The sequence below is a fragment of the Phaseolus vulgaris genome, chromosome 2, assembly GCF_000499845.2.
Source record: "Phaseolus vulgaris cultivar G19833 chromosome 2, P. vulgaris v2.0, whole genome shotgun sequence".
Classification (NCBI taxonomy): Eukaryota; Viridiplantae; Streptophyta; class Magnoliopsida; order Fabales; family Fabaceae; genus Phaseolus; species Phaseolus vulgaris.
In genome coordinates, this window is record NC_023758.2 from 47,545,824 (window position 1) to 47,570,556 (window position 24,733).

The 24,733-nt window shown below is 30.8% G+C and overlaps 5 protein-coding genes across 6 annotated transcripts; 4 read left to right on the forward strand and 1 right to left on the reverse strand.

Annotated features, from left to right (window-relative positions):
- The first annotated feature begins 239 nt into the window (after positions 1-239).
- LOC137812818 (derlin-1) lies at positions 240-3,945 on the forward strand. 2 transcript variants are annotated; one of them, XM_068615037.1, is made up of 7 exons: positions 240-413; positions 773-908; positions 1,668-1,741; positions 1,875-1,968; positions 2,733-2,861; positions 2,974-3,134; positions 3,470-3,945. In XM_068615037.1, the coding sequence occupies exons 1-7, from the start codon at positions 397-399 to the stop codon at positions 3,597-3,599; spliced, it is 741 nt and encodes a 246-aa protein (XP_068471138.1). In that variant the 5' UTR covers positions 240-396; the 3' UTR covers positions 3,600-3,945. The 2 variants fall into 2 exon arrangements, with proteins under 2 accessions (XP_068471138.1, XP_068471139.1); XM_068615038.1 differs by having other exon boundaries at positions 266-389.
- Positions 3,946-5,715: 1,770 nt separating this feature from the next.
- Positions 5,716-7,468, forward strand: LOC137809826 (profilin). The gene is made up of 3 exons (XM_068610896.1): positions 5,716-5,916; positions 6,518-6,655; positions 7,152-7,468. The coding sequence occupies exons 1-3, from the start codon at positions 5,788-5,790 to the stop codon at positions 7,284-7,286; spliced, it is 402 nt and encodes a 133-aa protein (XP_068466997.1). The 5' UTR covers positions 5,716-5,787; the 3' UTR covers positions 7,287-7,468.
- A 2,613-nt stretch (positions 7,469-10,081) lies between these two features.
- Positions 10,082-12,007, forward strand: LOC137812826 (profilin-1). Its single transcript, XM_068615048.1, has 3 exons — positions 10,082-10,415; positions 10,830-10,967; positions 11,602-12,007. Exons 1-3 carry the CDS (start codon positions 10,293-10,295, stop codon positions 11,734-11,736), a joined length of 396 nt encoding a protein of 131 aa, XP_068471149.1. The 5' UTR covers positions 10,082-10,292; the 3' UTR covers positions 11,737-12,007.
- Positions 12,008-14,829: 2,822 nt separating this feature from the next.
- LOC137812828 (profilin-1-like) lies at positions 14,830-16,872 on the forward strand. Its single transcript, XM_068615050.1, has 3 exons — positions 14,830-15,218; positions 15,623-15,760; positions 16,446-16,872. The coding sequence occupies exons 1-3, from the start codon at positions 15,096-15,098 to the stop codon at positions 16,578-16,580; spliced, it is 396 nt and encodes a 131-aa protein (XP_068471151.1). The 5' UTR covers positions 14,830-15,095; the 3' UTR covers positions 16,581-16,872.
- A 2,507-nt stretch (positions 16,873-19,379) lies between these two features.
- LOC137812827 (glucan endo-1,3-beta-glucosidase 13) lies at positions 19,380-22,781 on the reverse strand. Its single transcript, XM_068615049.1, has 4 exons — positions 22,371-22,781; positions 20,359-21,633; positions 19,998-20,028; positions 19,380-19,881 (listed from the first exon to the last, which is right to left on the reverse strand). Exons 1-4 carry the CDS (start codon positions 22,423-22,425, stop codon positions 19,737-19,739), a joined length of 1,506 nt encoding a protein of 501 aa, XP_068471150.1. The 5' UTR covers positions 22,426-22,781; the 3' UTR covers positions 19,380-19,736.
- Between the last annotated feature and the right edge of the window lie 1,952 nt (positions 22,782-24,733).

Below are 24,733 nucleotides of genomic sequence, written 5' to 3' on the forward strand. Positions count from 1 at the left end.
TTAAAAATTTATAAATTAAAATTCTTAAATAAATTAAAATTGTAAATTATTTTACAAGTCAAGTGTTCTTCCAAGGTTGAATTTCTCTATGAGTGTTTTCATACGAGAGAACATAATCTCACCACCAGTAGCTGTGTTAAAATTTGGGAGGTACAAGAAGCAATTGTGGGTGCGCAAAGCAATTTTCCAGTCCAGAAAGGAAAGGCCTTGAAAGAGGAAGCCTTAAAATAAAATAGCCCATAAAAAATTGGGCCATTTCGGGCTTCGACGGTCACGTGCGAAGAGGGTGCACGGAAGCTTCTGGGTCCGACGGAAACGGTATCACAAGGAAGATCTGTAAATCTGAATTCCAAACTCGAGTCAGAGTTCTGTTCTCATCATCTTCCTCAGTAAGCAATGTCTTCTCCCGCTGAGTAATTCTCTTCATCCTTCGTTCTTATTTTATCATTCTCCAAATAAAGATAATGTTGATGAATCTTTTTAATTTTTTTTTGTAATTTGACCTATCGAGCTTTTCCTGTCGAATTATAACCAATTTTAATCCATTTCGTTATTTTAAGTCGATGAAGAGGTTTTTGGTTATGTTTTCTCTTTCGCTAAACCTAGTTTGAGCGTTTTCCAGCTTCATTAGTATCAGAAATAATCAATTAAGCGTGTTATTACAAGTTTTGCTTTCATTGATATTCGTGGTTTAGGTGTAAAATTTTTCTTGGTGATTTTTATAATTGCTTCAATGACTTTGTTTAATACTTCAAAAGTTTCATGTTTTCAGGTTTTATCACTCTCTCCCGCCAATAACCAAGGCATATGGCACTGTTTGCTTGTTAGCCACTGCCACTTACCATCTTGGATTATATCATCCAATTCATATTGCACTATTGTACGAACGAGTGTTCTACGGTTTTCAGGTGAGAATTCCATAATATCATAGGTATCAGTATCAGAGAAAGAGGAATGTGCTGTTAATGTTTTTGCCAAGTGTTGCACTCATTCTATAAAGCTTCCCTTTCGATATCCCATTCTGTGTCTTTGGTGCGAAGAATTTTTTTATTGGGTATCCTTTTTCTTTTCTGTAGCCAAACTAAAAGAAATATCATGGAGGCATACTTGGTTTTACTCCTAACTTTTGTTACATAACATGATTTGCAACCAAACACCCCCTCCAATTGGCAACTAGATTATTCTATATTTTCGTCATTGTTTGTATATCATATCATATGCTGCATATACTTGTTTTTGAGGTCAACATTCCCTTTATTGTTATTTTAATTGTCCCATGTGTATCGAATGATTGTTTGGGCTCTATAGATTGCTCCACTTCCTTGTAGACTGCTGTAGAAAATTTCTATGTAATCTATAGCATCCCGCAATTCCTTTTGGCTACATTTTCTGATACTTGTGGATAAAGAGATGAGGCACTGTGGACACTGGGCACCACATTACACTGTTTCATTAAGTACAATGGTTTAATCTCTTGGCGACTGACAGGTCTCCGTTTGTTTAGGAGACTTTTTTACTATTAAGCAGTCAATTAGAGTTTTTTACTGATGAAGTTTGTGATTTCCCTTTAGCTTAACTTGCTGTTGACAACTCTTTGTAATAATCTTAGTTTGTTCTTTTCCAGTTGAACCATTTAATAAGTCATTTGTACTTCGCATCATCTGTAGGTCTGGAGGTTGTTCACAAACTTATTTTTCCTTGGACCATTTTCTATCAATTTTGGGATCCGCCTCTTAATGATGTAAGTAATTGGAGAATAATTTGTTACAACAATTTCTACGTGCCTGTATATTGAAAAAGCAGTTTATATGAAGTTATGACTATGAGGTATAATTTACTTCATCTGAATTAATTCTTATTCTTATAATGTACAGAGTAAGGTACGGTGTCCAACTTGAGAAGGGACCATTTGAAAGAAGGACTGCTGATTTCTTGTGGATGATGATATTTGGTTCGTTTGCACTATTAGTATGTGTGATCCTCCACATATCTTTTCATCTTGTGGTTGTTAATGTGACATTTATCCTTCAAAATGCTGGAAGATATATCTTTGTAGAATCTATTCTGGTGATTCTGGCTTATGAACTGGACAAGAAGATAACAAATAATTTTTTTTTGGACAACAATGATGGAAAATTGATCAATCTAATTTAATTTGTTTATCTGTGTTCTATTTGGCATTGCGCCAGTGAAAGTTATGCTCCATTAGTCTTTAAGAATTTTTGTATTAGCATATGTCACATCTCAAAACATTTGGTAATAAAATTATGTTTGTTTTATTTTTAGCGAGTGATTTATGCAAAGTTAGATGGATAAAAATTCAGATCAGTAGTTAATTTAACAAATGAGTGATGACTGTGATTGATTGTCAGAAATGGTCAATGGTAAGTGAAGATTAGTTGTCGTAAGAGGTTACTTATGGTTGGAGAGAATCTGTAGGAGACTGAGGAATACAAATTCCGGTTAGGTAGGATAGGAAGTGTCAATGAAGGCTTGAATGTTGTGTGCAGAACAACTTGGTTCAGTGGAGAAGGAATTTCAGAAAGTATTTGAGAAGATAATTTTGGAGATACAAAATTCTGATTGAAGGATCACATGTTTGATTGTTGTTGAAATTGCACCAACTCCATTTCCCCACTTCTAGTTGCTTTCTTTGTAGTTTCATTTTTAACTTGGTGTTCTAAGTCCTAACATCAGTTTCTTTCTTTGAAATTTTATTTCCTCAATTATAGGTTTTATCTGCTATCCCTTTTCTGTGGTCCCCATTTTTGGCAGTACCACTGGTTTTTATGCTCCTCTATATTTGGAGTAGAGAATTTCCAAATGCTCAAATCAACATATATGGGCTTGTTGCTCTTAAGGTATGTTTCAATCTTCTGTAAGTTAGCCTTGTTTTTATGCCTCTGCTGAAATAAGCTCTACGAAGTACATCTTTTAATTGTCTGATAGGATCCATATCTCTTGTTTTTCCAGGCCTTCTATCTTCCATGGGCAATGCTTGCTTTGGATGTTATTTTTGGCTCGCCTCTTATACCTGACCTCTTAGGTATCATCGCAGGACATCTGTACTACTTTTTGACAGTTTTGCATCCTCTAGCAGGTGGAAAGAACATTTTGAAGACTCCAATGTGGGTGTATCCTTCTAGTTAGCTGTTGCTTAAGGTGTTATTATGCATATGCTGTTGTCATTTTTAAGTTTATTTTATTTTATTTTGTAGTGTCTTGAAGCTTTATTCATTGTTTTTTGAACCTGAACCCAACATAAGAAGCACATCCTCCCCCTCACCTTTAAAAACTACCTTTCCTTTCTAAGCTCTTCCTTCAAAACACATCTATAGTTGTTCTTCATATTGTTTTTGCAGCATTGTAGGGGCAGGACCTACAGCCATGTTCTTATTCTTTAGTCAATGACCTCTAACTCCTCATAATTGGGGCTAGCTCTGTTGTGTTCTTAACTGTAATTTTTCAGACGTAAATTGGTTGGAAGGTGGAGAATTGGAATGCAACCAATTAACCGTGCGCAGCCTGCTAATAACCCTCAGCAAGAGAGTGGCTCCGGAGTTGTTTTCAGGGGAAGATCCTATCGTCTTGGTGGATAGATAGATGCAATAGAGTGAGTTTGCGTTATCAGTTGTTTCATCTTCTCTTATTGCTTATTGACACCACTGACAAATGGAGCTAAACATGAGTTAATGGGGGAGCAGTGTGTGAACCTTGACAGTTCGTTGAAAAACAAACTTTCTTTTGAGGCATCCTCATAATTTTCAAAGTACTCTCGACGGAGCTTTTCCTTGTAAGAAATATTTAGTGAAGGTTTATGAATTAATCATTGAATTTTCATCCTGAATTCTTTACTTTGTCCTCACAAGTTATGTACACTTTTGTAATCAGTATGAAGGTTAGTCCCGTAATCTTCACCTCCAATCCATACCACATTCTCTCTTACTTGCCCTTTGCATTTGTTTAAATTTGATAGAATTTTCATGTTTTTTTTATTTAAAAAAGTTTTTGCTTGAGCCGAATTTTGTCAGGTTAAAGTTGGCTTCGGATATTTGTTTTTCATTCAGTGACTATGGATTACTCTCGAATCATGAATGTTTTCGGTGAGGCTCTAAGGTGCCAACCCTAGGTTGAGATTGATACAGACTGGCCCAACTTAACTAACTCTTGGTACTTTTTTATAACTTAAACGTATTTTTCAAGGGATTGCTGATCAAATGGACTAACTCACGGACTTTTATTTTTCTTTATAAATATACTTTTTTAATAATAAATTATAATATTTATTTTTAATTATATAAGTAAAATCAGTTTCAACTAATAATAACACTGTCATTTTACCTTCATGCATTAGATATAACTAATTAATAATGTATTTACAAGTCTCAACTTGATGAAGTCATTGTGTAAAATCATATCACGAAAACGTAAATATAAAAGCACACTGTGTGGTATATTATCAAAAGAGCACCTTAAAATAGTGAATCTTGCCATCTTCATTCTCATCTTCCTACCAATGAAAATCTATATATCTATTCATACTGTCTATATTTCATTTGCTTGTATTTCTTTATTTTTTTAAAATAAAATTATATTCATTGAAGAACATCTCTAATAAAAAGAGTCTTAGCTTCAGTTTTAAATTAAAAATCCAGGTCTTTGAAAGAAACTACATTAAAATATGCAACTGTGGCATATTAAATATCTTAAATTTAATGTCGGAATGTTATTTAAGATCCTAGGAATTAAGATTAAAAAATATTTAATTATATGATTATATTAAATGTTTAAGTTATGAAAAAATAAAGGATAATAAAAAAGAATAAAAAAAATTTACAAAAGAAAATTTCAATTTATATAGCATAATAATAGTTGTTAACAATAAGACAACCTAATAAGAAAGTTAAGTGTATGAACGTTGCATTTTATATGTTTTAAGCTTGCTTCTTTTTTCATATGAAAAACTAAAAAATAATAAAACAAAATAAAAAGTGTGTATAAACAGAATGTTCTTCCCTTGAAAAAATAAAAATGAAATTAACAGACTAAAAATAGCAAAGAGGAAAAGAAGAAAGACAAATTCTTTTTTTCTTTTTTATTTGTGTAAAATAGCAAATGGTAGTTTTGATGGTGGGTCTTATAAGTTTATTTATTTTTAGTTGTAGTAATCAATAATAGTGTAGTAGTTTAACTATTGGACTAATTAACATGTTTACTATCTCATACGCACTCTCCATAATATATACAGGAAAATGATAAACACGCGTTGAACTTCTACTAATTTTATTAATATAAATAACAATAATAATAATATCTGTAATAAAATTACAGATAATTAAACAATCAAAGAAGAAAAACTTTATCTCTGAAAGTAAATGTCAAAACTCACGTTCAAACTCTATGTTTCTTTACTATGACAGATCATAAACTTGGTAGCATTTTATTCTTTAATTATTGATTAACAAATTAATAATAATAATAATAGCAATAATAATTATCATGATGATAGGTGAACCCATTGACGAATTAGGTATCTCTAATATATCTGTGGACAAAAAAGAATGAGAATAAGAATAGGAAAAGAGAGAGGTTGGATCCAAGAATGAAGGAGAAAGTGAAGTCGTGGCAAGAATTGGATGGAGACAAAGAGATGGTAGAAGGAGCATCACCTTTCATCCATGAATCGATGATCCAACCCTTATTTAAAACTAAATTTGAAGTTGACAAACACAAACACAATCACATTACAACATATTACAAGCACCACAACAAAACACAAACAACAAAATGTCTTGGCAGACTTACGTCGATGACCATTTGATGTGTGATATTGATGGCACAGGCCACCATCTCACCGCAGCGGCCATCATCGGTCACGATGGCTCTGTTTGGGCTCAAAGCACTTCTTTTCCCCAGGTAATCAATCTTCCATTCTAATTTATTTGCTAATTCTATTAACCGAGTTATAAATAGTACTTGAGACTGATCGTACAATTTTTAAAATGTGTTAACGATCATTTGATTCCTTCTTTCAGTTATCTTTCTTCAAATGCTGGTACTTAGTCGAGTATGACCTAAAATCGTTCACACATTAATAATTGTATGAGTAATTTCAGATATTATATAGACTATCTTTGGCTATACAAGTATAATTATCATTTAGACATCCACACAACTTTCAAGACACATTAGCATAAGTTTTATGTCTCACTCGCATTTAAAAAACTCGTTTAGATTATAAGAATCACATTTGGGATGTGCGAACTCACAATATTAGTTTTTAATAATCACGTTAAAATGTAAAAACACTTATTTGAAATGTTAAACTAGATTAAACCAAACACACTAGAAGTTATTAGTTCTATCATCATTGCATATTTAGCTAATGGATATAGGTGTTTTAACTTATACTTGTGATCACACTTTTTATAGTTAGTTAAAATTTACTTATACTTACAAATTGACACAATTTTTAATTGTTTTATGAGAAACCCTCTAATTTGTACTTCCTTTGCAGATTAAATCTCAAGAGGTGTCTGATATCATGAAAGATTTTGACGAACCAGGTCATCTTGCTCCCACAGGTTTGCACCTTGCGGGAGTCAAATACATGGTAATTCAAGGAGAGTCAGGAGCTGTCATTCGTGGGAAGAAGGTATTATTTCATATGCATTAAATTTAATATTTTTCTTTTACTTTTACATGAATTCTTAATAGTCTGATAATAGTTTTATGTACTGAGAAAAGTAAATAATGTGCATTTTTTATGATGCAAAATCATCTCTATTTCACAAATGTAATTACTTCCTCTTTCACAAATGTATGTTTTCGATTAAGTGACCTAGATTCTCTTGACCTCTCCTTCTTGTAGGAAGGATTTGGGGTGTTTAATTATTTTTGTAAGGTTTCTTTTTTGGTTGGGTTGTTTGTTTCTTCCTAGTATAGTAGGATTTTGATAAACTGAAAGATGTTCGGTGAATTATGTCTTGTATAAGAATTGAATCGTGATTCATAATTATTATTTTTTGCTTGTTGATAAAAAAACATCGTGCCTTCCTTCAAAATATGAGGCAATTAAGTTTTATGCTTTAGTTTTAGTTATTTTTAAAGTTGAAGGGAACTAAGTAACATGTTTGGTTTGTGTTTGGTAGGGATCTGGAGGCATCACCATAAAGAAAACTGGTCAAGCTTTAGTTTTTGGTACTTATGAGGAACCAGTGACTCCAGGACAATGCAACATGGTTGTTGAGAGGCTGGGAGATTATCTCATTGATCAAGGTCTCTAGATATACATCATGTGTTGGAACATTTTTATTTCTTGGATTCTATACTTTATTATTTTCTTATTTTTGACTTGTATCTACTACATATCAACCCTAAATCGGGAGTTGTTGCCGATAATAACCATATGAGCATTCAACAATTGTTTCTTCTTTGAATTTTTAAGATTCCTCTTCTCTCATGTCTATTCTAACTTCTCATTTTACTTTTTCTTTTCTTTTCTTCTCACCATATCAAAAATAAATTACAACTTTTTTTTTCATATATTTAAAATTGCATTAATAACAGGTGACATAAGTATTAAGAAAATGATGTTTTCACAATCATGATGAAAACCGTGTAAATTTTTTATGGGATGTGATGAATTTAAATATAAATATAAATATATATAGTAAATAGTAGATTTGTAATTAAATAACGTAAAAATATATTAAAATAATAGTATTAAGAATTGTAGTATGGTTGTATAAAAAATATAGATTTTTAATATATCATTACCTTAAATAAACATGTGAAAAACATAAGATAAAAATTACTATAATTGAATATAAAATTTACGAAATATAATGTGACATGTGAACGTTAAACAGTGTCAATATGCGAGTTTGAGCAAGACTAAGGGGACTTGGCAAAAATCGTTATTCCATTATTTTCATTGGAATGAAAAAAAAAATAGGGAGCAACTTTTTTTGTCTTCTTCTGCTATCAATAATTCGTGTTAGATCTAAAAATTTAATTTTCTACGAGCATTTTTAATTTATGATAGTACTTTTATTTATCGTAGGTAAGAAAATGAAATAACATAGGAAAAAAGAAAATATAATCAATATAAAAAATGAGAAAAAAATTAATTACTTAAATAATGTTTTATGTTATATTCGATTAATACATAGTGTAGATTCAATTGTTTTAAAATAAACAAAATAAAAGTTTGTGAAAAAAAATTAAGAATTGAATAAAATTTTAAAAAATAAAATAACTAAACATATAACTATGAACATAAATTAGCTAAAAATCATCTTTTCAACTCAGATCACATATGCAGTTACTAAACCTCTACATAAAAAAAAAAAAAAAAAAACCAACAACAATGACACATGAGGAAAAATAAAAGCTTACTCAAAATCAAAATTTGATTATTTCATCCTAAATTATTTTTGTGTTTCTTTCATCCTAAATTATTTTTGTGTTGTAGGTAAAATGTTGATAAAAGAAAGTAAAGAAAATATACTAATATATCTATGAAGAGTTATATGTTTTATAGATTTTAGTGAGAGATAAAAACATTTAAAATAAATGAAAAATGATTTTATTTTACATAACTTAAACATATATTCATTCTTCATTTAATTTAAATTTTCTTTCACTTGTAAAACAATTCCTTACATGTTGAACTGTTAAAAAATATTTCAACTAAACAAAATTGACATTGTTTTAAGTTAAATTGAATTGTTCAAAAAAAACCACAATGTTAGTTTAGTTTTTAAAAACTTGCTTATATATAGGAATGTTTGAACCCTAATTTATGAAATTGGAAAATATACTTAGAAATAGAATATTTATTGGTAATAATTCAAACAACTTTGAGCACTTTAATTTAGTTCATTTAATTATATTTTCAACTTATTACAATAGAAGAAATTTTTACTCATAATAACACTATCACCTTCTCTATTTTTCATGTAATAATTTTCTAATTAAAAGTATATATTACATAGAAATGAACATATATAATATCTTTATCGCAAAAATTTTCAATTTAAATATCAATCATTATTTAAATAATTGTTTTATTTAATATATTGTTAGCGTGACTAAATTATTTCACAAACCATCACATTCATTTTAAAAAAGGGAGAATAAAAATAAATATTAAAAAGTAATAAAATAAAATCCTATACAAATAGGAAAAACATAATAATTTTTAAATTTTCAAAAACATAACAGTATTTTAGACTGAAAAGAATTTTCTCATACGAAAGATGAAATTAAAGTTTGTGAATTCAATTTCTCTATCTCCTTAATTATGTAATTTTGTAGTAAGGATAAAAATAGAGACAATTAAGAATGAACACACATTCTTTCATTCCATTAATAAAAACAAACCGTTTTTATTGTTTCAATAAAAATTAAAAAGAATTAATTATTAATTAATAGAACAAATTAATTACAACAATGATTGTACATAAATTAATATAATGAGTTTATATTTGTATCGTAGATTTAATCTTCAACTCATAAAAATCAAAATCTTAACATATGGATGCATTTTTATGGTGATAAATTATATCTGCACTTAGCCACAAACACTGGTGATAAATTATAGAAATATTATAATAATTAGAACGTCGCAACTTGAAAAAGAAAGGTGACTTAAAAAGAAAAAAAGCTAGAAGTGTTGCTGAACTCTCAATTCTAACTTTTTCTTTTTCCTTTTTTGAATGTCCAACCTCATATTTATTAATTGAAAAAAAAATTATTAAAAATAGACTGTATTCTCACAACAATATATAAAAAAATAAAAAAAATCAGAAACCAGTGTTTGTAATGAATTTCCTATTTTCTAAAAAAATATTAATTCCTTTAAGAGCTTTTACACTTTTGTTAAACTCAATTAATAATAAAAGATTTACCTGCTCTAAAGTAATTAGAAGGTCTTTTCTAGTACCCTATTATTAATTTTAATTTTAATTTTACTATAACCATAATTTTTAATCATTAATGTTTTATTCAATAATTATAATTTTAAAATAAAGTGGTGCATCCCTCTTTTAGACGACCCAAATCCAATAATAAAATCAGATCTTTTTTTTTTGCTTCCTTTTTCTTATCTGCCAGCCCGAAACAGCGAAAATAGGGTAATGAAAAGGGCATTTGCGTAATTTCAAGGTGGTTGCGGCCATTTATATAGGCACATAGCTCCGTGGAATCAACGCAGCCAAGAAAAGAAAATCTCAACCCATTTTCAGAGAGAAGCAAAGCACTGTGAGTTTGGTGAGAAAATCAGAAGCATGTCGTGGCAAACGTACGTCGACGACCACCTTCTCTGTGAGATCGAAGGTAACCACCTCACTCACGCCGCCATCCTCGGCCAAGACGGCAGCGTTTGGGCTAAGAGCGCCAGCTTCCCTCAGGTTTTGTTTCTTTCCATTTTTGTTCACTTTTTTCATCAATTCAATCGTTTCCTTCCGCGATTTATCCTTAATTTTTTCAAGGAGCCTCCTAGATTCGCGGATCTATCTTCACTCTTCATTCAATTGGAATGAGGATCGACATACAAAAGAGTTCACTTCACTTCGCTGCATGTTCTCCGATTATTGGAAGTTAACCGATTATTTGCTTGTTAATTCTGATTATGTACTTTTCAGCTACAATTATACCTTAATTCTGAAATAATTTTATTTTTGGATTTGATGTGAGTGATTTGCTATTCATTAGACAAATCGGATGGTTGAATATAATTGCTGGAGATCTGTTTCTGTTTTAGTTGATCTGTTTTTGTTTGTGATATTATAATAATGATGATGTATGGATGTTTGTTCATTTAGTTCAAACCGGAAGAAATAACTGGGATCATGAATGATTTTAATGAGCCTGGAACACTTGCTCCTACTGGATTGTACATTGGTGGCACTAAATATATGGTCATCCAAGGTGAACCCGGCTCTGTCATTCGAGGCAAGAAGGTAACCACTCTTTAGGATCTTTGCTTCATTTTGATTGTGCATAGGTTCATATATATTGTGATGATGATCCGGTTAATGTGATGAGGATGACAATGATGCAGTGAAGATATGCAAATTGTATGTTTTTACTGTGTAGATTGTTAGAGTTAGAATCAAGCAATATAGACTGTGGAGTGAATTCCAATCATATTATTGTCAAAACTATGATCTAGTTAAAAATTTGCAGTCTTTTATTTGGGTTGGTGTGATGTGAGTTGCGTATGGTGTACTGCAGTAATTTAGTCTGATTTTATACGCACGCACAATATCTAGTATCTGATTTTATAAGCACAATATGCAATATCTCTTTTCTAAAGCGTTTCACATTTTTGCAAGCCATCCATGTGTTTGTGAGTTGCTTATCAATCAAGTTATAATTTACAAGCAAATGCATATGTTCATATACACAAACCTTTAAGCAGCGTGGTTATTGTTTGCATCCTCTGAACAAGTAAATACTGTGTAGCAGTATTGTCTGATGTAATCGTTGCCTTTAATTTAAGGGTAATGAACATACATAAGTTGTATTTGTTGCACAGGTTAGTGCAGATATAGTTGTAATATGAGAGTTTAATTATGTATCCCGATTACCCAGGGTCCTGGTGGTGTTACTGTGAAGAAGACGAATCTGGCCTTGGTGATAGGCATTTATGATGAACCCATGACTCCAGGTCAATGCAACATGATAGTTGAAAGGCTTGGTGATTATCTCATTGAACAGGGTCTCTAATGCCCTTGTTATGATTGGTTATAGTGCATATTTCATTGGCTTCTGTACAAGTTTTTTGCATCGACCTCGACTGGAATGCTTTGATTGCAGTTTAATAATCTTGTGGGTGTCAAAAGTCAGGGGATCTGCGTGTAGTGAAGAAAGTGTTTTGATGCTTGAGAAATGATGACTATAATGTCCTATGCTTGTACTTTTTAGTGGGGTACCTGTATACATTACAGTGTTTTAAATTTTTAATGCTATGGTATAATGGTTGGCATATTTAACAAAACTTTCCAGATTCTTCTCTATCTCGCTCAAACCCTTTAGTATTTATACTTCCCTACTCCTTTCCCTCCAAATTATTTTCTTCGGTTAACTCATTTTTGTTTTGAGACATCTTTCAAATTTGCGACTAAATTTCGTCCAAAAGATAAAAAATGCTAAAAGATTTTTTTAATTAATTAATTCAAGATAATATATAAATAGAGAGAGAGAGAGAGAGAGAGAGAATGAAATGAAAATATATAAGAAAATGATATCTTTGACTTGAAATTAAGTTTTTAAATATATATATATATATATATATATATATAATGAAATAAAAATAAAAATTTAGATATTTGTATAACCGCCTCATCTTATATCTTGTATTTGGTTACCTAAAAATAAAAATAAAATTATAGAGTAAAATATAATAAAGTTAATAGTTTTGAGTATATAAATGTTACATTATTTTTATTTATTGTATTAAATGTGGTAGCTTAATTGGCATGAATTATAAACCAGTCGTAAAGTGCTAACATTCCCTATCCAAATCTGGTTTCAAGAGACGTTTTTCTTCTTCTGATTTTTTAGTTAAGGTAGGCGACTCTGATTTTTAAGATTTTTCATTGTCCGTCGTGGTCCTGTTTGATAGATGAGTTCATTAGGTAAAGGGCTAAACTTAAACTTCACCTTCCTCTTATTTAATTTATCAATACTTGTGAAGGACTGCATCTTGCACCTCTATACTTTCTCATCCCCATGTATTTCAAAAATATCATTATTTAATATTTTGAATTATCTAATCAAAAAATCTTTTATATTCTTTATTACGTAATTTACAAGTCTTTTATTATTAGTTTCCGGATTACATAATTCAAAAGTTTTTCTATAGATGAGATTAGCTTCCGGATTATGTTTGATTAGCTTTTGGATTATATAATTCGAAAGTCTTTTTTGATTGGGAATAAATTTCGAATTATGTAATCTGATAAAAGTATATTTTTTAAATGCAGTTTTCGGATTACATAATTCATAAGTTTATTTCAAATTTAAAAAAGACTTTTGGATTTCATAAATCCAAATAACACTTCTAGATCCAAAAACATCTTCTGAATTATATATTGGAATTAAGTTTCATCTCTCTCATTGAAATTGATGCCCGTATAAAAATCATTTATATCGATTCCTCGCTTATAAGAACAACTTAGAACGAAGCTCAGACGTTTAATAGCAATTAACATTTCAAGTCTATTCTTAGCACTCAAATATGTTAAGTATTGTTGTTTAGGTCCAAACCCTAAAAATACCTCCCGGTCAGATTTAAGATTCTCAATTTGTCACGGAAAATTAAAAGTAAAACAACAATACCAATAATCAATCAAGAACTGAATATTAATATATAAAATATCACCTCAATACATAAGAGTTTGAGCAGATTACTCCCAATCCCAAAGGGTAGAATTAGCCACGCATACTTCTATCACCTTCCATTCTCCCAATTGGGTTACAACTCACTCTATGGTGTTTTCCTCTCAATCTGGCACACTAAGGTTGAGCCTCTAGCCCTCTATTTATCCTAGTTTTCTAGGGTTAGGTTGTTTATTGTGTCGCGCTAATGGGCTAAATGATAAAACATAAAAAGGCCCAATCTTTCTTTCTTTCTTTTTTTCTTTCATTCTGGGACCTTCTATCTTTATCTTTTTGGCTCAAATCACTCATCTTTAATCCAAATCTCCAATCTTCCTCAGAAATCTGCAATTAACACCAAATTTGGGAATAAAATACTCTTATTCAAATAAAGATCATAAAAAATGTAAAAAGGTATAAATTCATAAATTAGGGATTATTTTATATGTAAATTAGCAATAAATCCTCATAAATGCCTATATTTTAATATGAAATATTACTAAAATTAGACACTTATGACTTTCTTCAAAGGCCTTCTACTTAAGTAGTGATCGTTATTAACAATACCTATTCTAAATTATTATTCACGTAGACTTCATTTCTTTTAGTATTTGGTTTCCAACAAAACTTAGTAATATGACCCCATTTATTACAATTATCACACTTCATATTTTTAACAAAACATGTTGAATATAAGCACACTTGTTATCTTCCCTTTACATAATTTTTGTTAACTTGGGCCTAATAATTTTATGTGAATGTGATATGTTCACTTAATATTTTTAAATATTATAATAAAATTTTGATACGCTTGCAAAATAAAAATATTATTTATACTAGAGTCTTCGTTATATCCAGGTCTTATAAGTATAACATAATAGTAAACTCTTTTATATATTTGACGTGCATGAATTAAACATATCATCTTTGTGAAGATTGGTATAAATATGGATGCAAAAAGTCAAACATCAAGACTTTGATATTGTTATTTATAGTTGAGATGCTCTTGATTAACAGTTTTGTTAGTTTTACCTGGTAAACATATAGGAAATTGTCAGAACTTCATAGTTTTCAATTTGTGGGAGAATAGTTAAAACCTTCTTGTTGTCATATGAAATAATTTTTATAATATTATACACATAAAATAAATAATATCTATGTAATACAGACACTGACATTCATAATTATAGTAGAAACACAAATATCATGATAGGTTCAACAAAATTTGTTATTTATTTTTATAATTATAATAAAAATTTATTTAATAAATTTAAATTTTTAGAAAATTAATATATTTTTTTTAAAAATTATATTACAATCGTATTAAAAATTTTAAAAATCTACTAAATAATTCGACATTTTACTTAATATTTTACTGATATTTATTCTACAAATATCATATAAATATTCATATCCATTTATATCTGAAAGACATACCATAGTATTCAATAAAGGTTACGGACACGGTGACATAATAAATCAAAAGATGTTTTTTTTGTGCAGAATAACAAAGTTTACTGTTCCTATATTTTCTGGAAGGCCTGAGAGTGAAAATAGGGTAATGAAAAGGGCGTAAGCGTAACTTCATGGTGATATTTAAAGGCATAGATTGATAGTTCCGTGATATCAACGCAGCAGCTGAGAAAGGGTAATCGAGAGAGAAAGAGAAAGAGAGGTACTTCAAAATTTCCCAAAAAATCTGAACCATGTCGTGGCAAACTTACGTCGACGACCACCTTCTCTGCGAAATTGAAGGTAACCACCTCACTCACGCCGCTATCATCGGCCACGACGGCAGCGTTTGGGCTCAGAGCTCCCAATTCCCTCAGGTTTTTGTTTCCATTTTCAGTTACTCTTTTCCCAATTCAATTCTTGATTCTTTACTCAACTCTCTAGATTCTCCGATCTCTACTCACTGCATAAATCAACCCAAGATTCCAGAAGGATCGTCTTGCTATACAGTTCAGATTTTGGGGCATGTTTGTCAATTTGCTAAACCTGGTCCGCAAAGGAAACCAATCCGAATTGATTTGGACTGCACCTTTGTAGTGTTGAACTGTTAAACTATGCTTTAATCTGATGTTGTCAATTTGATGCGTGCTTGCTTGATTGATTGATTATTTGAGTATGTGTCTGATGCTCTTATGAACTTTAGTGTTAACGGATCTGCTTTTGTTTTTGTTGATCTGTTGTTATTTGTGATTTAGTAACATGTGGATTTTTGTTCTTTTAGTTCAAAGCTGAGGAAATAACTGGGATCATGAATGACTTTAATGAGCCTGGAACACTCGCTCCTACTGGATTGTATATTGGTGGCACTAAATATATGGTCATCCAAGGTGAACCCGGCGCTGTCATTCGAGGCAAGAAGGTAAGCCACTCTTTATGATCTTTGCTTCATTTTGATTGCATAGGTTCATATCCAGTGTGATGATGATCTGGGTTATGTGATGGCAATGATGCAGTTTCTGTGAAGGTATTCATTTTCGTATGTTTTTACTGTGTAGATTGTTAGAGTTTGAATCAAGCAATATAGATTGTGGAGTGAATTCCAATCATATTATTGTCAAAATTATGATCTAGTTAAAATTTTACAGTCTTTTATTTGGGTTGGTGTTGAGGGTAACACGAGCATAAGTTGAGCTTGCATATGGTGTACTGGGGTAATTTCGTTATGCAACTGGATCGTGCATCTGATTTTATATCCACATTTCTAATATTTGATTCTATAAGCACAATATGTAATATCTGATTTTATAAGCACAATATCGAATATCTTTTCTAAAGCGTTTCACATTTTTGCAATCCATCCATGTGTTTGTGAATTGCTTATCAATCAAGTTATAATTTACAAGCAAATGCATATGTTCATAGACACCTTTAAGCAGCGTGGTTACTGTTTGCATCCTCTGAACAAGTAAATACTTTGTACCAGTATTGTCTGATGTAATCGTTGCCTTTAATTTAATGAACATACATAAGTTGTATTTGTTGCACATGTTAGTGCAGATATAGTTGTAATATGAGAGTTTAATTATCTATCCCCATTACCCCAGGGTCCTGGTGGTGCTACTGTCAAGAAGACGAATCTGGCCTTGGTCATAGGCATTTATGATGAACCCATGACTCCAGGTCAATGCAACATGATAGTTGAAAGGCTTGGTGATTATCTCATTGAACAGGGTCTCTAATCCCCTCTTAATGACTTGTCATAGTGCATATTTCATTGGCTTCTGTACAAGTTTTTGCTTCGACCTCTACTGGAATGCTTTGATTGCAGTGTAATAATATTGTTGGGTATCAAAAGTCAGGGCATGTGCGTGTTGAGAAGAAAAAGTGTTTTGGTGCTTAAGAAATGATGTCTATTATTCTGTATCGTTGTACCTTTTTAGTGGGGTACCTATATACATTACACTGGTTTTAAATTTTATTGTTATGGTATAATGGTTCTCACATTTATCAGAAGTTGGCAGATTCTATCTATCTGGCAGATATTCTTCCTTCACATTTATACCACCTTCGTACTCCTAGCTCCCTTTATTTATTTTGATCGTAAATATTTTTTTAGTCATATAAAATCCCGTTTAGGACGAGTTTGAGTTTTATGGATCAAAATTTTTAACATAGAAAATTGTGTTTATGGTACCGCCAGTTTTTGTTAAATTTTATTTTGGTTTCTATGTTTTCAAATTTGATGAATTAGTTTCTAAACTTTTATAAATATAAATTGAATCTTTTTATATTTAAAATTAATATTTATCATCACAAAATTGAAAAAGGTCAAATTTATATATTTTTTTAAAATTTGAGAATTAATTTATCAGTTTGAAAATATAGGAAGGTAAGAAACTGATAAAAAAAAGCATATATATATATATATATATATATATCACAAAACATATTTTTCTCTTTTTAAAAATCACAACTAATTTTAGTCTTTAGTTTCGGATTAAACTATTTTTTTATCACATTAAAGTTATATTGTACTGTGGTGTTGATGACAATCATAGTGGTAGAGGCAAATAATAGCACGGTGATGATGGTAATAAACGTGGTGACGATGACAATGTAAGAGACTGTCGTTAAAAGTAAAAGGTGTTTTTAAAAAGAAAAATTAAATTTATAGCTTTTTCTTAATTTTGAAATTAAATAAATATATTTCAATATATATATACTATTTCTTTTTTTTACTTGGTAAATTGAAACTTGGTCATCCGTCACCTGCAACTGCTTCAACTGGGTGAATACTAGAAATTAATTAGAGAAATGAAGGAAACGTAAAGAAAACCAGGTTTTGGTTGGTTAACAGAATGAAGTATATATAATCCTTAGTTGAGACCATTCATTGCATCTTTCACCTTTCTCACATCCTTCCATTAACTTACCTCCTTCTGCCAAGGTACAAAACAACACACCAAAACTTCAAAACAATGGAATAAGTAATTTGGTAACAACTTGAGCAGGAAATAGATTTTGAATTTAAAATTATTTTCAATTTCATTATTGGAATTTAGTAATCTAATACAACAAATCAAATTAGTCCATACGTGCCCTTGTGATGCTCCATGAGATAGCTTCTGCGTTTTCTTTAATCTTTGACATGATTTTAACAATGAATGTGCGTGTAAAAGCATAACCAAACACACTTGTTAATTTCCTTAGCCTAGTCTGCACATAATTTGAATTTGCTTCTGTAACAGGTTGGACCAAAAAAGGGGATCATCGCATGAAAATAATAACAATAAATTGGTCATCAACAATCTACTTATTCTATTCTACTAAGATCTGACGACGGTGGATTAGCAATTTTATAACGTGATTCATACAAAATAGAACTTAAATATGATGTAATAAAATAAAAAGTTCATTAATTAATGTGAGAAATATATATATATATATATTATATTACCTAATAAAAATATAATTTGATGGAGATTGAAAAATAATAAAAATAGGATTTTATCTCTACAAATGAGGTTGTTTTACTGTTGTTCATCAATAAAAGATGTGACAAGAACAAAATTGTTAAGAGACAGATTGAAAAAAAAAATTTAAAAAAACTGCTCACATAGGATTTTCATAGATTAAGATAAATGTCTATCTCTATTATAATGAATGTATGAAATGTGAAAATCATAGTTTTTAAGATCCTTACGGTGATGATATACATTATTGTAATAAACTCATCACTCTTACGGATTTGAAAAAGAAGCAATTATCCCCAGATATTCATACCTTAATTTGTTTTCACCTAATTATATATATATTATGATTAGTAGATGTGGGATGTCAAAGTGAAGTGATACTGGTTGCTCATCCAAAAAAGAAAATGGAAGGAGGATGACTTGCTGGGTGTTCCAAGCAAGTTTTTATGAAATAGGCAGTTCTGTTAAATGGGTTTTCACCAGATAAAGGTGAAACCATGATTTGTTATTTTGACTTCAACGATTGTGCCATGTGATGACTCAGTTTTAGATGTAGGGTGAGTGATTGAGAATGCAGGGAAGTGGACTATGCCCTTGATTTAGGCACAAAAAAAGTATTTATATAACTTTTATTATTGGTCGGTTTACTGCAATGCAACTTAGTGTATGTTTTTCTGTGCCAACATGAAAAACAATCATGTTTTGTAGATATCTCACCTCAAATTTGCATTAGGTGTTAAGTATGTTTAGTTGGCTCAACCTAAGTTGAACCAATAACAATTATGTATATAATGTTATATAATAAACATCTAGTCATGAACTAGAATAAACTTACAAAAATTAAGTAAAATCTTAAATTTTAACAAATGATGATATTTGTGTTGCATCATCAATATCCTCATCATTTTGTATTTGATCTATTTGAAGTGAAAGCAAATAAGATCATTAAAAACAGTAAAACAGTATTCCTCTGGAAGCTTAAACTTCCTTGTTCTGATTTACCCGCTTGGTGGCTTTAGTATCACTCATATAAGAACTACCATATATTATCCCCAAGACTCTGCATAATCTTAAGAACTACCATATATTATCCCCAAGACTCTGCATAATCTTAAGAACAATTAAGTTATAGCCTTGGAAACTTACAATATGACTCGATATAATCTTTCCAAGCTGTTTTTTTATCACTTGTTGTCACACAAAACTGGTACCAAAGACTTTTGGCTTTGGCCTATCACTGCTCTAATGCAGTGAAGAAAAAACAATTCTTATATAACAACAACGGAGTTTACACTTTTTCTGATGCATATCATTACAAAGCGTACGAACGCTTTCCACTACTATTACTTCCCCATGCATGTCTAATGCAGCATACATCTAAAACAAAGCAAAATCGTGCTGCACTTTCAACAATCAAGCTTGTCAGTACCGTTGAATATGCATCAGGGCGGAGAGACAAGTCACAAGAAGAATAGCAAAAACTGATGATGTCAAATTTGCGTTCTGTGAAGAGGATGAAGTGGAAGAAGACATCGCTGTTGTATTACTTGTCACAGTTTTATTACTTCTGCAAAAGCACAATGGAAGAAAAACCCAAATGTCATATGATCCTAAATTGAATTTGTATAATTTAAGGTCAAAATTAAAGGAATAACCAAATATCATGTCCTATATTGAACTTACCCAGCTCTCATGTAGATGCAGTTGTCATAGCCTGCAGAATTGACATTAGCTAATCAGTGACAGAAAACAATCTACCATAACACTTTGGTATGAAACAAACAATTTAGTAAAACCAACTTTAGGAAACATTCATAATAACTATGAGGGCAGCCAGTTTAACAGATATCAAACAACTTCCACATGATATAGAACAGATGTCCCTCCACAGATTAATACTTTCTTCCGCTAAAGTGGGATTGCATTTTTACTAGCTTTCTCCAAATCATATGTAGCATATGTAAGCAGTAGTTTATGGGAAAAACAGCACCTGACAAAAACTAAAGATAAGTGCAGTATCAGAAGCAGGTTGTAATGAACGTACTTGGATCCTTGTCAACTTTTACACCTGTGCCTCCAAAACTGCATGCAACATCAGAAGCTCCGTTTTGCTGATAATAGCTATTAAACGCAAAAGATGCATGTGAAGCTAGGTTATCTGGCTCAAAACAAGGCTGGCTAGGTTGTATTGCTGTACAATCCACGTTGCCAGGACCACATGCCCAATCTATTGCATTCTGCAAGTCAATTTGTGAGGCCTTAGTTGAAGCAATGCACCATGTGGTTCCATTGGACTTGGTTATATTTGCCTGGGTGGTCATATCCACCGCACCCCGTCCGGTGAAATCTAGGCTATACACACTTGTCTGGTCGGGATAAAACAATCCCCAGTTCCTCTCAGATTCTAAACCAGGCTTCCTATTTTCATTGAACAATGAGAAAACATAAACATCTAGCTCCTCTCCAGGCTTTGCAGGAGTACCAGTGTTGTTGATAACATGCCTTATCAGATTAGTATTGTAGGTTTGCGCATTATCAGGAGTTGCAGCTGTCTCCTTAGGTGAGCCTTTGGAAGGCCAACCTGTCTCAGTGACCATGACCTTAATCGTTCTGAAGTTTAAGGCCATCAGTGCAAAGTAAATAGCATCAATCTGGGCATCAAACATGTTTGTATACAACAACCCAGTGTTTGGATCAATCACCTCAGAGGATGCATCAAAAAGGGCATAGTCTAAAGGCACTTTATTCCGGGAATCACGGTAAGCATAATAAGGATATATATCAATCATAAAAGGTGACTGATTCTCAGCGAGAAATTCTAGCATTGGCTTTAGGAAATGTGCATGACTGCTATTGAAAGCCCCTGCAGAAGGTGGGAAAGATCGGGACAAAACCCCAAGGGAATGGGTGCTGGAAACTTTTATCTTTTTGTGCAGCCCAAGTTTCTTGAGTGCTGTAAGCACATTGGTCATGGCAGGCACAACTAATGAAGAGGTATTATCAGGACTCTCAGTGACTTCGGCACCAACAGTTATGTACGTGATCTTAGTGGCAGGATAGTAAGGAAGGACACTGTTTTTCAGCCATCTGTCTGTATTAGACTGGAACTGAGACAAAGACAACAAATCTGAATTCGGAACCCCGATCATAAGCTCAACCCCAGTGTTTGCAAAGGCTTTCAGAACCTGTATATTAGAATCATAAATCCTCACATATTTGATTTTATGAAGTTGAACCAACTGTGCCACCTTATCAGGTGTAGGAAGGTCATCAGCGCTTCTTCCATAGCAGACTCCAATAAAACTCCCAGAGCAACAATCTGACACAGAACATTTCATAACATTAAAGTAAATAAAATTATGCAGTACAAAGATGACATGACTTGTTCATTGAGAGTGAAAAATGCTAGCTCTGCTAGCTGTACCTGCAAGTCTAAACATTCAATGTTAAGTTCTTTCATCCCACAGACACAATGCAAAATGCAGTAAGGTTAATATGGCAAAACATGCCATCTTGGCCAAAATATTTGGGTTCAATTTGAGCCTCCAAAGTAAGCATGAGCCTAATAAAAGCAAGATTTTTAGCTGGGCTTTCAAAGGTTAAACCAATCAAATATAAAACCATAACTGGATGAGGCTAAGAAAACCCAAATTTACCAGCTCTAACTATGGTAAGGTGTCACACAAACAAAAGTATGATGTAACAAATGGTCTCCAAAACATGAGGTGTAACACAAATTGAGAAGAACCACATACCCACTTGAAAGGGTAGGGCTAGGAAGAGCTAAATAAGAACACATCTCTTTAATTACAAGCATTTTTTCATCCCCCAAAACCCCTCCTCAGTACAATGGTTTATAAAGAGCTAACTGGTGCATAAATCTAGTTTCTATTAGCACCATCCGTTCAAGTTTCAGACAGGGAATCATAGAGTGAGTCATTAATTATTTATTTACTTATTTATTCACGTGTAAAAAAGGAAAGAAAAAACAGAAACACCGACATTGTTAGAAGCAAAGTAGGAAAAGGAAAGGACGAAGAGAAGGAAGATACGAACCGAGAAGCAAGAGGAAAAGCGAAGCCGCAAAGATGAGGGTGAAGCGAGTGGCCATTGGTGTGAGGAACAGAGAGAGTGAAGTGGAAGAAGAAGGTGTTGATGTTGTTTGAGGTTATTGTGTTGTGAAGAGTGAAGAGTGAAGTGAATGTTGGGAAAGTGGTTTTGTTACCTAACGTTCCAATGCTGAGAAAGTAACGGCTATTGTCTCTCTTTCTCTGTTTCTCTGTGTCTGTCTGGAGATTGGAGCTCGAGAGTGCCGAAGAGGACATCATCTTTTGTCTACTAATGCATTTTTTTTTAAATAAATCCTAAAAAATAAAAATGCACACAGAAAATAATGTTTTTAGAACAGTGGTGATGTGTTGTTTCCAGCAAAGAACACTGTTCTCTCAAAAAACAAAAAAGATTACTAATCATAAGTTTTCTCATGTTTCATTAATATTAAATATTTCCAACATTTCTCCATTGATAACAACTCAAAATTATTGTGTTTCTTCTTCTATTTATTACCCTTTTATAACTAGTGTAAAAAGATTAAAACACTTGTGCTTAGACGATTATTATAGTATAATAGTTTATATGTATATTACATTTTACTTTTCTCCACTCACTTAATTATAAACTGTAATGTAATTTTAATGTAAAACATAATATTATTTTGAATTTTAATATAAAGATGAATTAATACAAATTTAAATATTAAAGTACATTAAAAATTTCGGTAGAGAGCGTTGAAAATATTTATATATATAAAGTGATTGTGTGTGCGCGAGAGTGATTAATTTAATGAAGAAAACAAATAAAAGTTGTTGTGTTAACCTTTTTCAATTACTTTATACATTAAATTTCAAAGTATGATACTATTAAATTACTTATTTTTTAAAATCTTAATAAAATTGATGTGATAAAAAATTATAAAATTGATACGATACAATATTTATAAAATCTTAAATAAATAATTTGGTGGTTCTAAAATTCAAATTAAATGTTTTGGTTTACTTTTGATTGCTGTAGGTTTTTGAATTAAATGAATTTAAATTTGTCATATTATGTTGTATTCATAAAATGATATTGGAATATAAAATATATGGAAATTGCTATCTTGCTTTATTTAATCATAATTATTGGAAATGTAGTATAGTAAAAAAAATAGAAAGTAGTGAGCATTTGTTAAACATTATTTGAAATAATAAATGAATAAAAATAATTTAGAATGCAGAAGTATTCTTAAAAAAATAAGTAATGTGTTGAATTTAATTTTGAAGTGACAGGGAATTTATTGTGTGACTGCAACATATCAAAAACCCAATACAAAGGTGTCAGAGAAAAAGCAGCGTTCCTCAGTTTTATTATTCAATTCAGTTTATATATCCTTCTCTGTTCCGCTATTTCGCATGTTTTTTCCTTCTTTTCTCCAATCAATTAAATAGTTTTCATAAGTCAATTTTAATCACCAAATAATCAAATTTCTGCTTATGCCCTGTTTGCCTCAAGGTGGCCATTTTTATGAGAAAAAAATAAATAAATGTATTTATTGTTTGTATAAGTTAATTGTTAGTATTTTAAGTGTTAGTTTATCTTTAGTAACAATATGTCTTTAATAACAGTATATAAAAAAATCGAGTCGAAGACAAAGAACAAATAATTTTAAATTCTGATTTCTTAAAAGTAATTTTTTTTTATATAAAAGTTTTCATGTTAGATATCACTATCCAACTTGACATCTCAGTTAGCCTGACACTTCAAATAACAACAATCATCTGCGATTTTTTAAATAAAATTTAAAAGTAATAAAATTATTTTAGAATTTAAACTCTTTTTGTAAATTCTTACTCAAACAACATATTTTATCATGAAATATTTTAAATGATCTTTGAAAATGAATTATAATCTTAAATTTTTCAACACAAACAACTATGAAGCTCATAAAATAAATATTATTTATTTATATTAAAAATTAATGTTAAAAACTGAAAATAGTTATCTGAAATTTTAGATGAATGGAAATTAAGGAAAAATATCTCATGAAAATCAAAATCAAAATTCACGAACTAAAATTAGTAATTCCAAATTTTATAAAATAATGGATTTTTTTTTTTTGAAAGAATGAAAATACAATTTCACTAATTTTACATAGTTAAAATATATTTAAGAATTTTTTTAAAAAGTATTTAAGCATAATTTTTGTTTTTATTTTCAGTTATCAGTCTTTATAATAAAAAGACCGGTGATAATAGTTATCATAAGCTCATAACATTATAATATTACTCTCTCTTTTTTCCAATAGTAACTATAGTTTTAAATTTTCAAAAATATTTTAAATTCACTAGAATTATCCCTTTTCAATGAATCGTTGATTTTTT

Coding starts and splice junctions, on each gene's coding strand:
- LOC137809826 (XM_068610896.1), top strand. CDS start 5,788: ATGTCTTGGCAGACTTACGTCGATGACCATTTGATGTGTGATATTGAT. Junction 5,917..6,517: donor AAAGCACTTCTTTTCCCCAG/GTAATCAATCTT, acceptor CTTCCTTTGCAG/ATTAAATCTCAAGAGGTGTC. Junction 6,656..7,151: donor CTGTCATTCGTGGGAAGAAG/GTATTATTTCAT, acceptor TGTGTTTGGTAG/GGATCTGGAGGCATCACCAT.
- LOC137812828 (XM_068615050.1), top strand. CDS start 15,096: ATGTCGTGGCAAACTTACGTCGACGACCACCTTCTCTGCGAAATTGAA. Junction 15,219..15,622: donor AGAGCTCCCAATTCCCTCAG/GTTTTTGTTTCC, acceptor TTGTTCTTTTAG/TTCAAAGCTGAGGAAATAAC. Junction 15,761..16,445: donor CTGTCATTCGAGGCAAGAAG/GTAAGCCACTCT, acceptor CCATTACCCCAG/GGTCCTGGTGGTGCTACTGT.
- LOC137812826 (XM_068615048.1), top strand. CDS start 10,293: ATGTCGTGGCAAACGTACGTCGACGACCACCTTCTCTGTGAGATCGAA. Junction 10,416..10,829: donor AGAGCGCCAGCTTCCCTCAG/GTTTTGTTTCTT, acceptor TTGTTCATTTAG/TTCAAACCGGAAGAAATAAC. Junction 10,968..11,601: donor CTGTCATTCGAGGCAAGAAG/GTAACCACTCTT, acceptor CCGATTACCCAG/GGTCCTGGTGGTGTTACTGT.
- LOC137812827 (XM_068615049.1), bottom strand. CDS start 22,425: ATGGCCACTCGCTTCACCCTCATCTTTGCGGCTTCGCTTTTCCTCTTG. Junction 21,634..22,370: donor GCTTTTCCTCTTGCTTCTCG/GTTCGTATCTTC, acceptor GTTCTGTGTCAG/ATTGTTGCTCTGGGAGTTTT. Junction 20,029..20,358: donor AAAAGTTGACAAGGATCCAA/GTACGTTCATTA, acceptor TCAATTCTGCAG/GCTATGACAACTGCATCTAC.
- LOC137812818 (XM_068615037.1), top strand. Junction 909..1,667: donor GAGTGTTCTACGGTTTTCAG/GTGAGAATTCCA, acceptor CATCATCTGTAG/GTCTGGAGGTTGTTCACAAA. Junction 1,969..2,732: donor TTGGTTCGTTTGCACTATTA/GTATGTGTGATC, acceptor CCTCAATTATAG/GTTTTATCTGCTATCCCTTT.